Raw genomic sequence first — 17,320 nt, forward strand, 5'->3', positions numbered from 1 at the left:
CCCCTGCCCCCCCAAGCCCTCTCCACCCCACTGTCTGCGTCCATGGGTTATGCATATATGCATACAGGTAGTGTAGTCTTTGGACCATCAGCGTGTTATCTCAGGTCCTTGTTAAAGGTGCAGACACCACCCCAGAGCAACTGAATAAAAATTTCTGGTGTTGGAGACCTAGGACTCTGCATTTTTAGAGCATCCTAAGGTTTGGGACCTACTCAAGATTTGGAGCTCCTTATCTGAAACCCAGGAGCTAGAGATCTGACTGTCATGTTCCCTTCCTGCTCTAACATTCAGTGGCTCTGGGTAGAAGCTCATTTTTTTTAGGTTGGTCCCTATATTCTCCAGCCACATTCTTATGTCATTACTGGTCACTTAGCAGACAACTGCCAATTCACCAGGATTTAACAAGCATGTGACAGTAACTATAACTTCTTCCCAACCTATTTATTTGTTTTGTTATTGTTTGTGTGTTTGTTTTTTTAAATCCTCACCCGAGGATATTTTCCCATTGATTTTCATAGAGAGTGGAAGAAAGAGGGAAAGACAGAGAGAAATATTGATGTGAATGATACACATCCATTGGTTGGCTCCTGCATGTGCCCCAACCAGGGCCCAGGACAGGGAGGAGCCTGCAACCAAGATACGTGCCCTTGACCGGAATCAAACCCAGGACCCTTTGGTCCACAGGCCGATGCTCTATCCACTGAGCCAAACCAACCAGGGCTTCCCAACCTATTTTAAAAATCAAGTATTTCCTAACCCTGGTGGTCAGTGGATGCAACAGCAGTCACATTGGTATTTGAACACATGATTTGCTCTCCACAACAGAAAGAAACATTAACAATTTACTCCATTCTCTTGCCATAGGAAGACCTCAACACAATAAGATGGCCCATCTCCCTTAATGAGCATAGGAGTCACATTTTAGGATAGTGGACAAGTCACTCTCAACGAATTTCCTGTAGTTTCTAAGGATGAGTTGGATTTCAGCTCTTAAACACTTTGAGCACCCGGTATACGGTGACTCTCCATGCTCTCCACGTGGTGTGGCAAATAGCAATAATGCCAGCCAGTGTTTCAAAACCCGCATTATCACTGCTGATCTGTGTGGCCAGTTAGTTTATTTAGTTAAATGCCAACTAATGAAGCCAAGGACATGGATTTGGTCTTTTGTAGGCCAACTAACTTCAATCACTTTCTTTCGTGTACTCGTCTTGAAAATGTTGACCACAGGAGTCTGTGTAACAGTGTGAAAACCAGTTACTGATAAAATAACCTACATCTCATAGTCTTTGATGTCAAGTCAGAAGGTTCCCCTTTAGATACTAAAGATACAAGTAGTAGATATAGCCATGGATACTCTCAGGCAGATATCTTTTAGATTGTTTTGCAGTATTATTATAACTCAAGTTAAAATTCCTTAATTCCATTATTTTCCAGGAAATACATTCTTCTGGTTTATAAAACAGGTGTCTTTATGTGGTTACTGGCTCACCTGAAGCCTGGTCACCTAGTGCAGCCTGGGTCAATGTCTCTCCTAGTAATTCCTTCCTCCTTTTTAGGACATAACAGCTCCCTTCCTGGACCCCTGAGCTCTGCCTTACTCTCTCTCCTGGCCCCAGCCACTGGAGTCCAAAACTGGAGTTGACAATACACAGAATCCTGCAGAGAGCATCCCCACTGCCTGTGCTTTCCCAGCGACCCAGTGAACAAACCAGGTTAACTTGGTAGGCTGTAAATGGAGGGAGAAGGGAAAGGGGAAGTAAATGTGAGGTTTAAACTTAAATCTCTGAATCCTTTTGCTAATAATCCTATCTAATAAAAGAGAAGCATGGTAATTAACCGTAACTTCACTTCCCTTCCCATTGGCTAATCAGGGCGAGATGCAAATTAACTGCCAACCAAGATGGCGGCCGGCAGCCAGGCAGTGAAGTGAACAGGAGGCTTGCTTGCTCCATGATGGAGGAAGCCAAGGTTCCCCGCCTTCTGCTGCTGGGCTCTGAGCTGCAGTTTAAGAAACATTGTTGCAATTATAGAAGCAAAAAAAACCACACCCAGATACCTGCTTTCAGCCGTCAGAGCTGGAGCGAGCAGGATCGAAACAGTGTTACAATTATAGAACCCAAACAAACCAGATATCTGCTTTCAGCAGCCGAGGCCTCAAGCTGGAGCCAGCCTCAGAGCTAAAGCCGGCTTTCAGCTCCAGTGACAGCCATAGAAGGTAAATAAATCCCAGAATAAAAAAGAAAAAGAAAAAAAGGACAGGTTGGAAGCTTCAGGCGCCCACCAGCCTGAAAACGGCCCTCAGCCCCTCACCCAGACTGGCCAGGCACCCCAGTGGGGACCCCCTCCCTGAAGGGGGTGTGACCAGCTGCAAACAGCCATCATCCCCTCATCCAGGCTGGCCAGGCACCCCAGTGGGGACCCCCTCCCTGAAGGGGGTGTGACCAGCTGCAAACAGCCATCATCCCCTCATCCAGGCTGGCCAGGCACCCCAGTGGGGACCCCCTCCCTGAAGGGGGTGTGACCAGCTGCAAACAGCCATCATCCCCTCATCCAGGCTGGCCAGGCACCCCAGTGGGGACCCCCTCCCTGAAGGGGGTGTGACCAGCTGCAAACAGCCATCATCCCCTCATCCAGGCTGGCCAGGCACCCCAGTGGGGACCCCCTCCCTGAAGGGGGTGTGACCAGCTGCAAACAGCCATCATCCCCTCATCCAGGCTGGCCAGGCACCCCAGTGGGGACCCCCTCCCTGAAGGGGGTGTGACCAGCTGCAAACAGCCATCATCCCCTCATCCAGGCTGGCCAGGCACCCCAGTGGGGACCCCCACCCTGATCCAGGACACCCTTCAGGGCAAACCAGCCGGCCCCCACCCGTGCACCAGGCCTCTATCCTATAAGAGTAAAAGGGTAATATGCCTCCCAGCACCGGGATCAGCGGAGCCGCGAGGCCTCCTGGCACAGGGATCAGTGGAGCTGCAGGCTTCCTGGCACCGGGATCAGCGGAGCAGCGAGGCCTCCTGGCCCCTGGAGCAGCATGACAGGGGGCAGCGCCCAAACCCCCTGATCGCCCTGAGGCTCTGTGTGTGACAGGAGTCGGGGCCACAACTCCCCCCTGGGCCCTGCCCTGAGTGTGACGGGGGGAGTGCCCCAACCCCCTGATCGGCCCTGCTCTGTGGGTGACAGGGGGTGGTGCCCCCACCTCCCCATCGACCCTGCCTTGAGTGTGACAGGGGGCGGGGCCCCAACCCCCCAATCGGCCCTACCCTGAGCGTGACTGAGGGGGGCATCGCAACCTCCTGATCCGCCCTGCTCTGTGCATGACAGGGGGCGGCGCCCCAACTCCCCAATCGGCCCTGCTCTGAGCCCGACCAGGAGCTGCGGGGCTGGCACCTAGGGATTGGGCCTGCCCTCTGCCTCCCGGGAGTAAGCCTAAGCCAGCAGGTCGTTATCTCCCGAGGGGTCCCAGACTGTGAGAAGGCACAAGTGGGGCTGAAGGACACGCCCCCCCCCGACCAGTGCACAAATTTTTGTGCACTGGGCCTCTAGTAGTAATATGAATAGCTACCATTTATTGTTTTAAACTTTGTGTTAGTCCTTGGGAACAGCACTTAGATGCATGACCTTATTTAATTCTGATAACGTTCTCCTGTCCTTGTCTCTGATCACCACACTAGAACTCTAAAAAGTTTCCATTTCCTTACCCTCTTCCATATGTGCACCATGCAGTAGGGTTCTAAGGATTGGGTCAAAAATAAGAGGAGACTCATGAAAGATAATCGTGTGTCCAAATAAGGAAAGGGAGGAAAACTTCAATGAAGGGTATTTAATGTCAGAGAGAAACTGTACATCTGGGGCAGAGATGAAGAGACCATGCCAGGCCAGCGAGCCTGACCTAGCTACGCATCCTGTCGCTCATGAGGCCTCCGCTGTTGGAGGACTTGACAGCAGCAGCATCACAAGGTTCCTCTCCCTGGTGGGAGCACAGTGCAATGTTCACTCAGTACGGTTACGCACCCGGCTTTGTGCAGCTCAGGCACAAACATTCAGTCCATGTCCATGTCTTTCCTAACACGTCAGGCCAAAGGGCCCCTTTCCTCCTGGTGCAGGGAACTTGTGGCAGGAGCTAGTGAACTGTGGAGGAAGAGTCATTCTCACTGGAAAGAGGCCCAGGGAGGTGCGGGCCCCTTTGCAGTCCTGGGTCAGAGATGGCATCGGACGGCTCCTCGCTTTTGCAGGTCTGCACACAATGGAAAGGTAGGAAAGCAGTGGCCCTCTCACAGAACCCGTCAATATTCTGAGCAAGACCCTGCAGACTTCAAAGCCTACGCTGAGCTCCTGCCGCCTCCCACAGGGCCTCTAGGCCCACAGGCTGGAGTCACAGGGCAATCATGTACCCAACAGAGACTCCAGACTTCCAGACGAAGCCATCTTCTCCTTCTACCCACCACCTCTCTCTTCAAGGCCATGGTAGATAGGCAGCAAATTTTCCCAAGTCCCTACATCCTGAGAGTCCCCCCTGGAGGGGGGGAAAAAGCCTTTTGTCCCACCCACTGGGAGCTGAGAACCTGCAAAGTCCAATCCTCAAAGACCTCTAGCATCTCTTAAATAAGCTTTTCCTTTCCATTTTCATATTTTAATTATCATCCATCCATTCATTTATACAAATATAAAATATATTTATATAGATTTATATATATAATCTTCTGTGAGGCAGAGTGGAGAGGAGGCCAGGACGTGGTCCCGGCTATTTGCAGACGTGCTGGTCGACGACCTCCGTGCACTTCCTGCACTTGACGAAGCAGCACCAGTGGAACTTGCAGTGGCAGCGCTCCACCTGGACGCTCTTAAACTGGTCGTAGCCGCGGCCGCAGCACATGAGCTCGCAGCCATCCATGCCCTCCGAGGTCTTGTTGCAGAGGCGGCCCTGGGTGCCCAGGGAGCCCGTGGTCTCGTTGCGCAGGCAGTAGTCAGGGCTGGGGTCCACATACACCAGGTCCTCCGGGGTGGGCTGGTTGAAGCGGCTGTTGACCAGCTCCAGCTTGCCTTTGCGGGTGATGCGCATGGCAGCGGCGCTGTCGTACTTCTCCTTCAGCTGGTCCCCCACCTTGCGGAACTCAGCCAGCTGGAGCCAGCAGGTCTTGAGGCTGCAGGACCCAGAGACGCCATGGCATTTGCAGGCTACATCTGCCATCTTATACACAGCCTGGGGGGAGGAGAAAGAAGGAAATAAGGAGAGTCCCTGATGGCAGATGTCAAGAGGGTGGCTAGCGTGGCCATAGGCCAAGTATAGAAGAGGGTAGATGGGGGGGAGGGGGAGTAGGAGTAGTCTTTCAATGTAAACAAAGATCTTTCCAGGACCCTAAATTGCTCAGATTGACAGCAAATAAAGGGGCACTATGAAGAAACATGCCGGTGAGCATGCGGCTATCTGACCCGTGGCAGGGGTAGCATGGGGCGCTTGCTACTTTATCCATTTTTTATTACTTGAAATTTGTCACAATAAATGTGTCAGGAAAAAAAGAGATATTTCTATCTTGATCTCAAAGAAACAAGTAAAAACCAACAAAATGTGTCCAGCTTTCATATGATGTGGAGCACCAGTGAGAAAACAGAATCCAGCCAAATTACAAACCGGTAACAGAAACTGCTAGCAGGCCCTGGCTAGCCAGAGCTTTCCCAATCCTGCCACAGCTCCTAAGAATCCAATAGTCACTAACTCCACAGAGTCATCAGGAGCCTCACCATAGGCCACATCGTATCTGATAGCCCTGGGAGAGGCAGTGACAGTGGAGGGAAAAGGGTGAGGCCGGTGCAGTGGGAGAGCAGGTCAGCGGAGGTCCATCTACAGGGGTGATTCATTTGAAATCAGATCCACCCTGGAAGTCACTGAACCACAACAATGTGGAGCGGAGTTGCACTTGGGCTATCCCAAATCAAAATGTAAAAGCAAAAGTAGACCAGAAAGCTGCTTACGAAGTGCTCTCCATGAAGCCATACTGATGCATTGTGTTAACCACCCTGGCAGCAGGCCCAGATTGCAGATGGCAGGATGAAAATGCAAGCCCACTGCAGAACATTTTCTTATGCCACAGTTATTGTCACCAACTAAGTAAGGGCTCATTTTTCCTCAGGTTTCTTTTCAAGAGGCCCCAGGTTATGTCTTTATTCAGTACTATGCAGGGACCATTGCAGGTACAAGGAACAACTTACCCATCAACATATTACTATCGTCCAAACTCCTCCTGATCTTTTTTTCTGGTATGGAATTATTCCCACTATTTTATAATGGAAAAATTGAAGTTCTAGAAATCCTCGGTAACCTGTTCAGGGCCACCCAGAAGGGACTCAGAATGTCTAGCACTTCTGCTCTCCAGTCTTGGGGCTTAAAAACAGCTTAGGGTGAGAAGGAAGGCAGGCTCCTTCCCAAGGTTTAAGGCAGCCACTTGGCCGGCAGCTCCAGGCCCAGGGCATAAAGGAACCAATACCCCATTCCAACAGGCACTTCAAAGACAGGGCCTGCAATTATCCTTCTGGCACAAATCCCCATGTCTGAGCTGGAGGCTGACATTCCTCTGGAAATGGTCCTTAGACAGGGATGTCAGGCATCTGGCACTGCTGGGAGGAAGCATTAAGGGCCTAAAACTGTGTACCTTGCTGCTAAGTGACTAAGGAAACAGGATAAGCATCTGCACTGGAAACAAACACTTAGGGAGATTTGGGGAAAAAGAGTCAAAGCAAGACCTCAAAGAGTAAGGATAGGAATTTTAGTAAAACAAATTCACGAGAAAGAATGTCACTGATCCTAACTATTTAGACATTCATTCCATCCTTCGTCTAGAAAGAAAGACATTGTAGAGACAAAGTATTTGTATTTTAAAATATTTTACTATTGATAATATATAAGTTCCTCTTGTAGGAGAATGGCGGCGGGTGAGGGGGTGGAATCCCAATTTTTGTCCCCCCCCAACTGAAAAAGCAATAAAATGTTTTAAAAAATGTTTTTAGTTCTATATCTTGCCCCTGGCAAAGCCCTCTTTAAATCCTTCTTCACTTCTACCTGACTGAGCATGGTAAAGACAGGAATGTCACAAAGATTAGGCAGCTTTTATCTGGAAAATGCTTGGAAGCCCTTGAGTAACAAGGCAGTATCAACCCACTGCTCTTGCTATCAATGTCTGAAATGGAGTTACTAGAGAATCTTAAAGGGCAAGAGACATTTCTTGCAAATATTCCCAAGATTTACTCGGGGGTCAAGATGTCAAATCCTAGATATTCTGTGTTTGTTTGTTTGTTTGTTTTTTAAATCTGGTTGAAAAGCCCTGGCCGGTGTGGCCGGTGAGTGTTGGTCCACTCACCAAAGGGTTACAGGTTCGATTCCTGGTTACAGGCATGTACTGGGTTGCGGGCTCCCCACATGCGGGATTCAGTCAGCCGATGTGTCTCTCTCACATTGATGTTTTCTCTCTTTCCCTCTCTCTCCCTCCTTCCCTCCCTTTCACTCTTTCTGAAAAGCAATGGAAAAAATATACTCAGGTGAGGATTAACAACAACAACAACAAAACTCTGGTTGTAAAATACTTGTTCAGGGAATTTTCCATCCCTGCCACCATTTAATCCTTCCTGTGGAACTTTTTTTTTGTTAATCCTTATCAGAGGATATTTTTTCCATTGATTTTTAAAATATATATATTTTATTGATTTCAGAGAGGAAGGGAGAGGGAGAGAGATAGAAACATCAATGGTGATAGAGAATCATTCATCAGCTGCCTCCTGCATACCCACTACTGGGGATCGAGCCCGAAACCTGGGCATGTGCCCAGAATTGAACCCAGGACCATTCAGTCTACAGCAGTGATGGCGAACCTAAGACATGCGTGTCAGAGGTGACACGCGAACTCATTTTTTTGGTTGATTTTTCTTTGTTAAATGGCATTTAAATATATAAAATAAATATCAAAAATATAAGTCTTTGTTTTACTATGGTTGCAAATATCAAAAAATTTCTATATGTGACACGGCACCAGAGTTAAGTTAGGGTTTTTCAAAATGCTGACACGCCGAGCGCAAAAGGTTCGCCATCACTGGTCTACAGGCTGACACTCTATCCACTGAGCCAAACCAGCTAGGGCCATTGATTTTTAGAGAGAGTAGAAGGGAGAAACAGAGAGAGAAAGATTGATGTGAGAGAGACACATCAATTGGTTGTCTCCTGCATGTGGGGTGCCGGAATCAAACCTGGGGCTCTTTGGTGCTCTGGCCAATCCTGTAACCACTGAGGCACACTGGCCAGGCCTTTGGTTCTTTTTTTGTAGGTGTGAGGAGGTGGAAGGTGAATAACTTTCGCCTCAGATGATGATTAATGGCTGAGGCCTATTCCTTGAGAAAAGGGTAAAAAATGGACAAGAATTCCCAACCTGGGGGATCCAAGATGGTGGCAGAGTAGGTAGATGTCACATTCACCTCCTCCCAGGACCAAACTGGAATTACAACAAAAATATAGAGCAAGAAACCTGAATCACCAACTGAAGACAAGCTGAAGAGAAGTCTTATAACAAGGATTACCGTAGAGGCCACAGTGAGACTGGTAAAGGGGAGCTGGCCCCCCTTCAAGTCTTATAACAAGGATTACAGTAGAGGCTACAGTGAGACTGGTAAAGGGGAGCTGGCCCCCCTTCAAGGGCAGTGGCTGAGATTTGAGAGGGATATCTAAGCTTTGGGGGGTTTCCCTGAGAAGCATGAGGTCTCAGTCCCAAGCCACGCTCCCCAGCCCAGAGCACTGGACTGGGAAGAGGTGCCCATATCACATTGGCTGTGAAAATCAGTGGGGATTCTGTCTGCCAGGGAGAGACGGGAGTCTGCTAGAAACACAGGTACCCTCTTAAAGGGCCAAAGCACCAAATCTCATTGACAGCCACTTACCCTGGGCTCCAGCAGAGGGAGGGTGGAGCAGACTAGAGTTGTGTGAGGAGAGACTGGGATTTGTGGCTCTGGGGAGGGAGCTAAAGGGACAGGATTCCTGTGCTGAGTGCCCCTCCCGCACTATAGACTCCATCTTTCTTGGATGGAGCATTCCCCTCTATACAACATCAGCCTAGGGAAAAGCAACAGCTCTACCCTTTGGACTCCCTCTCACCCTACCCTGGGGAGCTTGTGCCATGCTGAGGAGTCAGCTGCCTGAGCTGGGGTGTAGAGGTCAAGCAGACTCAGGGGGCGTCAATGACTTAGTTCTATGGCTTTGGGTGGGAGCCATTCCCACCACTTTCCCATGAACCTGACTGGTGCCCCCCTCATGGGAGATCCACTAGCCCCACTCTCTGGACTTGTGGCAGCCCCACCCTCCAGACTCCTGGTGGCTCCACTCTGCCAAGATCTGGGTAGAATCCAGGACTGACTAAGTTGTGTAACTCTGGGTCAGGAGGCCACTCCCCCCATCTACTCCCAAGCCTGACTGGCACTTCCCCCTCATGGAGAGCAACTAACCCCACCCTCCTGACTCCCAGGGGCCCCACGAGGCTGATTGGGTTCCTGGCAGAATATGGGACAGACTGAGTTGTGTGGCTCTAGGACAGCGGCCATTTTTCCCTCGCATGTATGACCAGTGCAGCGCTCTCCATTCACACAGCCAAATTTTGTATGTTTGGGCCTGATAAACAAACTCTGCTGGGCCTCACCCTGACGAATCCCTGAGACCCCACCACATAGGTGTGCCGGCACCCAGTAGGTGACAGCTAGACTTGGTATAGCCTGGGGCATTTGCTTAGTGGACTCAGACCCAGCGCTGGCACTGAGTTTGAACCTGTAATATCTGGTGAACACCACTTGTCCCTACTTGGTGACTCACTGAGAACCTACCTCATGGAACTCAAGTACCTCCAGAGGCTCTCTCAGGACTGAGACTAACAGGCAGCTGGCAGGAATAAGAAGTAGATCTCATGGTGCCTTGGGACTTTGCTGACCTGCCCCCAGCCCAGTGCTCATAAAAGCTGGACGTGGTGGGCAGCTTGGTCCTTCCCACGAACACACAGGCCAAGCAGAGGTAGCTACAAACTATGGGTTGCTTGGTAACTTCAAACAGGTTGCTCAGGACCAGTCACAGGCAGTGTCTGACATTGGCCTGCACCAGAGTCCCTCCCAAGAGGCCCCAGAACCAACACACCCAGTGGCCAGCTTCAGACAACATCAGAGCAGGAACCAATTAGCTTCACAAGTGGCATATCCAAGGGAGATCTCAGCAAGCGCCAGACCCTGCTGAGGTGAATTCTGCTCCATGTGGTCAGCACCTGCACAGCAGCTTGTACACTGTGTTTGGGGTTGATCCTTACAGTCAGCTAGCCTGAGGGTCTACCTCATGCATGAATAGGTCAATAGCAATCAAGAATCAATTAAAACCGGAGGGTCCACATAACTCATTCAAGGGACATTCCTAGGACACTCAGTGCAGATAATCAAGGTGACTGTATCACTGGGTCCCACAAAACTCTTATTACATAAGGCCACTCTACCAAGACTGGGAATCATAGCAGTCATAATTTCTTTTTTTTAAAATATATTTTATTGATTTTTTACAGAGAGAAAGGGAGAGAGATAGAGAGTTAGAAACATCGATCAGCTGCCTCCTGCACATCTCCTACTGGGGATGTGCCCGCAACCCAGGTACATGCCCTTGACCGGAATCGAACCCGGGACCTTTCAGTCCACAGGCCAACGCTCTATCCACTGAGCCAAACCGGTTTCGGCAGCAGTCATAATTTCTATGTAACTAATACATAGAAACAAACACAAACAGGCAGTCAAACTGGGGAGATAAAAAAAAACCAAACATGCCGCAAATGAAAGCACAGAAAAAATCTTCAGCAAAAGACCTTAAAGAAATGGAAGCAAGTAATTTATCAGAAATAGAGTTCAAAAATAATTGTTATAAGGAAGCTCAAAGAATTTAGTGAGAACTACTACAGCATGAGAAAGGACACAGAAACAATAAAAAAGAACCAGTCAAAAATGAAGAATACACTTGAAGGAATAAACAGTAGGTTGGGTGAAGCAGAGGATCAAATCAGTGATTTGGAAGACAAGGTAAATATAAACAACAATACCCAGTCAGAGGAGTAAAAAGAAAAAAGAACTTTAATAAATGAGGATAGTTTAAGGGACTTGGGGGACAACATGAAGTGTAACAACATCTGCATCACAGGGGTATGAGAAGAAGTGAGAGAGCAAGGGATCAAGAACCTACTGATCAAGAACTTCCCTAACCTGGTGAAGAAAAATTACACACAAGTCCAGGAAGCTCAGAGAGTTCTAAACAAGATGGACTCAAACCAAGACACAACATAATTAAAATGGTAAAGGTTAAAGACAAAGAGAGAATCTTAAAAGGAGCAAGAGAAAGACAGTTATCTACAAGGAACATCTCATAAGACCTTCAACTGATTTCTCAACAGAAACATTTCAAGCCACAAAGTATGGGCATGAAATATTCAAAGTGATGAAAAGCAAGGACCTACAACCAACGCTACTTTACTCATCAAGGCTATCGTTTAAAAACGAAGGATAAATAAAGAACTTCTCAGACAAAAAAAGCTAAAGGAGTTTGTTACCACCAAACCAGTATTACAAAATGTGTTAAAGGGTCTTCTTTAAGAAGAAAACACACACACACACACACACACACACACACACACACACACACCAAGGAACATAGCTAAAATAATAAAATGGCAATAAATATGTACCTATCAAATAATCATTTAGCCTGGCCAGTATGGTTCAGTGGTTGAGCATCAGCCTTTGAACCAAGAGATCACAGTTTGATTCCTGGTCAGGGCACATGCCTGGGTTGTGGGTTCAATTCCCATAGGGTACATGCAGGAAGTGGTTGATCAATGATTCTCTTTCATCATTGATGTTTCTATCTCTCTCCCTCTCCCTTCCTCTCTGAAATCAATAAAGATATACTTACAAAAATAATACTAATCCTTTTAAATGTAAACACTTAAATGTTCCAATCAAAAAACACAGGGGAGCTGAATGGACAAGAAAACAAGACCAATATATATGCTGTCTACAAAAGACCCATGATACATACAGACTAAAAATAAAGAGATGGAAAAAGATATTTCATGCAAATGGAAAGGAAAAAGAAGCTGGGGTAGCAATACTTATATCTGACAAAATAGACTTTAAAACAAAGGCTATAGTAAGAGACAAAGAAGGACACTACATAATGATAAAGGGAACAATCCAACAAGAGGATACAACCCTTGTGAACATTTATGCACCCAACATAGGAGCACCTCAGTGTATAAAGCAAATCACCTGTCCCAGTGGTTGAACATTGACCCATGAATCAAGAGGTCACCTGTTCAACTCTAGGTCAGGCACATTCCCGGGTTGCAGGCTCAATCTCCAGTATGGGACATGCAGGAGGCAGCCGATCGATGATGCTTCTCTCTCATTGAAGTTTCTATCCCTCTATCCCTCCCCTTTCCTCTCTTTCTCTAAAAAAATCAATAAACACACACACACACACACACACACACACACACACACACACGGAGAGGTAGACAGTAATGCAGTCATACTAAGAGATTTTAACACCCTATTGAAATAAAAAAAAATGAACAAGGAAACAGTGGCCTTAAATGACACACTATATCAGATAGATTTAATTTATATATTCAGCGCATGTCATCCCAAAGCAGCAGAATATACATTATTTTCAAGTGTACATGGAACATTTTCTAGCATAGATCACACGTTAGGACACAAGACAAACCTCAATAAATTTGAGAAGATTGAAATGATATCAAGCATCTTCTCTGACCATAATGCTATAAAACTAGAAATCAATCACAAGATAAAACTAGAAAACACACAAAGACATGGAGGCTAAATAACATATCACTAAACAACAAATGGGTTAATAATGAGATCAAAGAAGAAATCCAAAGATACTCTGAAACAAATGAAAATCTATGGGACACAGCAAAAGCAGTCCTAAGAGAAAAATTCATAGCATTACATGTCTACCTCAAGAAACAAGAAAAATCTAAAATAAACACTCTAACATTGCACTTAAAGTAACCAGAAAAAGAACAATAAACAAAGCCAAAGTGAGTAGAAGAAAGGAAATACCAAAGATCAGAGCAGAAACAAACAAAATAGAGTCTAAAAAAGCAATATAAAAGATCAATGAAAGCATGAGCTGGTTCTTTGAAAAGATAAACAAGATTTATAAACCTTTAACCAGACTCATCAGTTTAAAAAGAAACAGAACCCAAATAAATAATATTAGAAGTGAAAAAGGAGAAGTAACAACTGACTCCACAGAAATACAAGTGATTGTAAGAAAATATTATGAACAACTATATGTCAACAAATTGGACAATCTAGATAAAATGGATAAATTCCTAGAAACATGTAATCTTCTAGAAGTAAATCAGGAAGAATCAGAAAATCTGAACAGACAGATTACAAGTAGTGAAATTGAAACAGTAATAATAATAAAGAAAGACTCCCAACAAACAAAAGTCCTGGACTGGATGGCTTCACAGGTGAATATTATCAAACATTCAAAGGTGAACTAACATCTATACTCCTCAAGCGGTTCCAAAAAATTCAAAAGGAAGGAAGACTCCTAAGCTCATTTTATGAGGCCAGCATCATCCTATATAATAAAGAGCTAATACACTAATTAGACCAGATGGCGGAACAACCAGAATGACCAGTGGGTGAAGGGCGGGGCCGCGAGGCAGCCAGGGCTGCAAGGGCCAAGGCAGCTGGGGCTGCGAGGGCCTACGCTTGCACGAATTTCATGCACCGGGCCTCTAGTCCTAATTATAAAACCAGATAAAGACACTACAAAGAATGAAAATTATAGGCCAATACCCCTGATGAACATAGACGCTAAAATCCTCAACAAAATATTAGCACACCAGATACAACAATACAGCAAGAGGGATTTATTCTGGGGACACAAAGTTGATATAATATCTGAAATCAATAAATGTGATGCAGAACATAAACAAAATAAAGGATAAAAATCACATGATCATATCAATAGATGCAGAAAAAGCATTTGATAAAATTCAGTACCCATTTACAATAAAAACTCTCAGAAAAGTAGAAACAGAGGAAACATATCTCAACATAATAAAGGCCATATATGACAAACCCATAGCCAACATCATACTCAATGGGCAAAAACTAAAACCATTTTCCCTAAGAACAGGATCAAGACAGGGATGCCTGCTTTCACCACTCTTATTCAAAATAAGATAAGGAATTTATCTGATACAGAGTTCAGAATGATGGTAAAGATGCTCAACAGCATGAGAAAAGATACAATAATTATGAAAATGGAAATAAAGAATGACATAGCACAAATAAAGGACACATTGGAAGGAATACACAGTAGATTAGGAGAAGCTGAGGAGCAAATAACTGAATGAGAAGATAGGGTTGAAAAAAATAACTCAATCAGAAAACCAAAAAGAAAGAAACAATTAAAAAACAGGAGGACAGCTTAAGGGAGCTGTGGGACAACGTGAAACATAACAATATTCAAATAGCAGGAGTGCCAGGAGAGGCAGAAAGAGAGAAAGGGATAGAGAAAGTGTTTGAAGAAATAATGGCAGAAAATTTCCCTAACCTGGTAATGGAAAAAGTCACACAAGTTCAAGAGATACAGAGAACTCCAAGCAAAAAGAATCCAAACAGACTCACGCCCAGAAACATCATAATTAAAATGCCAACAATTAAAGACAAAGAGAGAATCTTAAAGGCAGCAAGAGAAAAGCAAACTGTTACCTACAAAGGAGCTTCCATAAGGCTGATACCTGATTACTCATCAGAAACTCTACAGGCCAGAAGGGAATGGCATGAAATCCTCAAGGTAATGGAAAGCAAGGATCTGAAAACAGACGGCCAAATAAAGAGCTTCCCAGGGGAGGGGGAAAAAAAAGGCTAAAGGAGTACATCACCACCAAGCCTGAATTACAAGAAATGCTAAAGGGACTGCTGTAATGAGAAGAAGAAATAGAGAGGGAAACCTAGGCATACAGAATTAAAATAGCAATAAATAAGTACCTCTCAATAATAACCCTAAATGTAAATGGATTAAATGCTCCAATCAAAAGACAAAGGGTAGCTGAATGGATATGAAAACATGTCCCAACTATATGCTGTCTACAAGAGACCCACCTCAGAACAAAAGACTCACACAGGATGAGAGTAAAGAGATGGAAAAAATTTTTTCCATGCAAATGGAAAAGAAAAAAAGGCTGGAGTAACAATACGCAAATCTGACAATATAAACTTCAAAATGAAGGCCATCAAAATGTATTTTTATTGATTTCAGAGAGAGGAAGGGAGAGAGAGAAACATCAATGATGAGAGAGAATCATTCATTGGTTGCCTACTGCACGTCCCGTACTGAGGATCGAGCCCGCAATGCAGGCATGTGCCCTTGATCAGAATTGAACCTTGGACCCTTCAGTCTGCAAGTGGGCGTAGAAGCACCTAAATATATAAAAAACTTCTAGAGGACTTTAAGGGAGAAATCGACATTAATACAGTCATAATAGGGGCTTTAACACCCTACTGACTTCACTGGATAGAACTTCCAGACAAAAAATTAATAAAGTAACAGTGACTCTAAAGGACACACTGGATCAGATGGATTTAATTGACATTTATAGAACACTAGGGGCCCAGTGCACGAATTTGTGCACCTTGAAAGAAACTGTGGGCCGCTAGGCTGCAGTGGGCACAGGGGCAGGTCTTGGCCCATCCTTCGTGCCCCCACCCAGCCCCTCTTGCTGTGGCCCCTGATCCCGTCTGACAGCAGCCCCGCTCCTGCTGCCGCCACTCCCACACACTGACGGCACCAGCCCCGCTTGCATCCACTGGTGGTGCAGAGTGATTGGGGCCAGCACCAGCAGCGGGTGTGAGCAGTGGCTGCTGCCCATATCACCCCTCAGGAGCAGCTGCTCCAATCGCCCCTCAGGAGCAGGAGGAGGTGGAGAAGATCTGAGGGGTGATTGGGGCCAGCAGCCATCATTTGCACCAGTTGACAGTGCTGAGCGATTGGGGCCAGTGTCAGGCGCCAGCAGCAGGTGCGAGCACCAGGCGGGTCCGTGGCATGTGGGAGCAAAGAGTTTTCAGTAACCACCAGAGGCTCACCCCGATGACAGCAACTGGCGCCCCACCTTGGTCTGGCGCCCCTGCTCACCTGCTCCACCATCCTGCCACTGCCAATGCCCACCATGTTCCGCACTCTGGTGCCTGCTGCTGATGCCTGCCATGTCCTGCATGCATCCCCTGGTGGTCAGCGCACATCATAGCAACCAGTTGTTCAGTTGTTCCACTGTTTGGTCTATTTGCATATTATGGTCTTATATGTATAGATTTCGCCCCAAAGCTGCAGAATATACATTCTTCTCAAGTGCAGATGGGTCATTCATAAAGATAATCTGAGGGGCGATTGGGGCCAGCAGCCATCATTTGCACCCGTTGACAGTGCTGAGCGATTGGGGCCAGTGTCGGGCGCCAGCAGCAGGTGCGAGCGCCAGGCGGGTCCGTGGCATGTGGGAGCAAAGAGTTTTCAGTAACCACCAGAGGCTCACCCCGATGACAGCAACTGGCCCCCCACCTTGGTCTGGCGCCCCTGCTCACCTGCTCCACCATCCTGCCACTGCCAATGCCCACCATGTTCCACACTCTGGTGCCTGCTGCTGATGCCTGCCATGTCCTGCATGCATCCCCTGGTGGTCAGCGCACATCATAGCAACCAGTTGTTCAGTTGTTCCACTGTTTGGTCTATTTGCATATTATGGTCTTATATGTATAGATTTCGCCCCAAAGCTGCAGAATATACATTCTTCTCAAGTGCAGATGGGTCATTCATAAAGATAGACCACATGTTAAGACACAAAACAGGTCCCTACAAGTTCAAGAAGACTGAAATCATATCAAACATCTTCTCAGATCACAGTGGAATGAAATTAGAAATCAACTACAGTAAAAACACCCCAAAACATTCAAACACATGGATGCTAAATAGCATTTTATTAAACAACTAGTGGCCCAGTGCACAGATCCATGCACATTGAAAGGAAATTAATTAGAAGAAATATTTTAATATAGCTATTTGCCCTTTCTCTATAATAGAAGTGTCAGAGATGAAATAAAATTAGTGGAGAACCAAGATGGCGGCATAGGTAAACACCGGAGTTTGCTGCCTCGAACAACCACTTCAAAAATACAACTAAAAGACGGAACGGACATCATCCAGAACCACAGGAAGGCTGGCTGAGTGGAA

General features: G+C 46.3%; 1 protein-coding gene across 3 annotated transcripts in view; it reads right to left on the minus strand.

Annotated features, from left to right (window-relative positions):
• Nucleotides 1-3,808: 3,808 nt before the first annotated feature.
• The window catches only part of WNT5B (wingless-type MMTV integration site family, member 5B), a 132,223-nt gene continuing 118,711 nt past the window's right edge, over nucleotides 3,809-17,320 (minus strand). For all 3 annotated transcript variants that reach the window (XM_014539433.1, XM_005865920.2, XM_014539432.1), the window contains exon 5: nucleotides 3,809-5,203. In XM_014539433.1, the coding sequence (XP_014394919.1) occupies nucleotides 4,745-5,203 (459 nt within the window). In that variant the 3' untranslated portion in view covers nucleotides 3,809-4,744. The remainder of the gene's footprint in view (nucleotides 5,204-17,320) is intronic.

The sequence above is a fragment of the Myotis brandtii genome, unplaced genomic scaffold (assembly GCF_000412655.1).
Source record: "Myotis brandtii unplaced genomic scaffold, ASM41265v1 scaffold216, whole genome shotgun sequence".
NCBI lineage: Eukaryota > Metazoa > Chordata > Mammalia > Chiroptera > Vespertilionidae > Myotis > Myotis brandtii.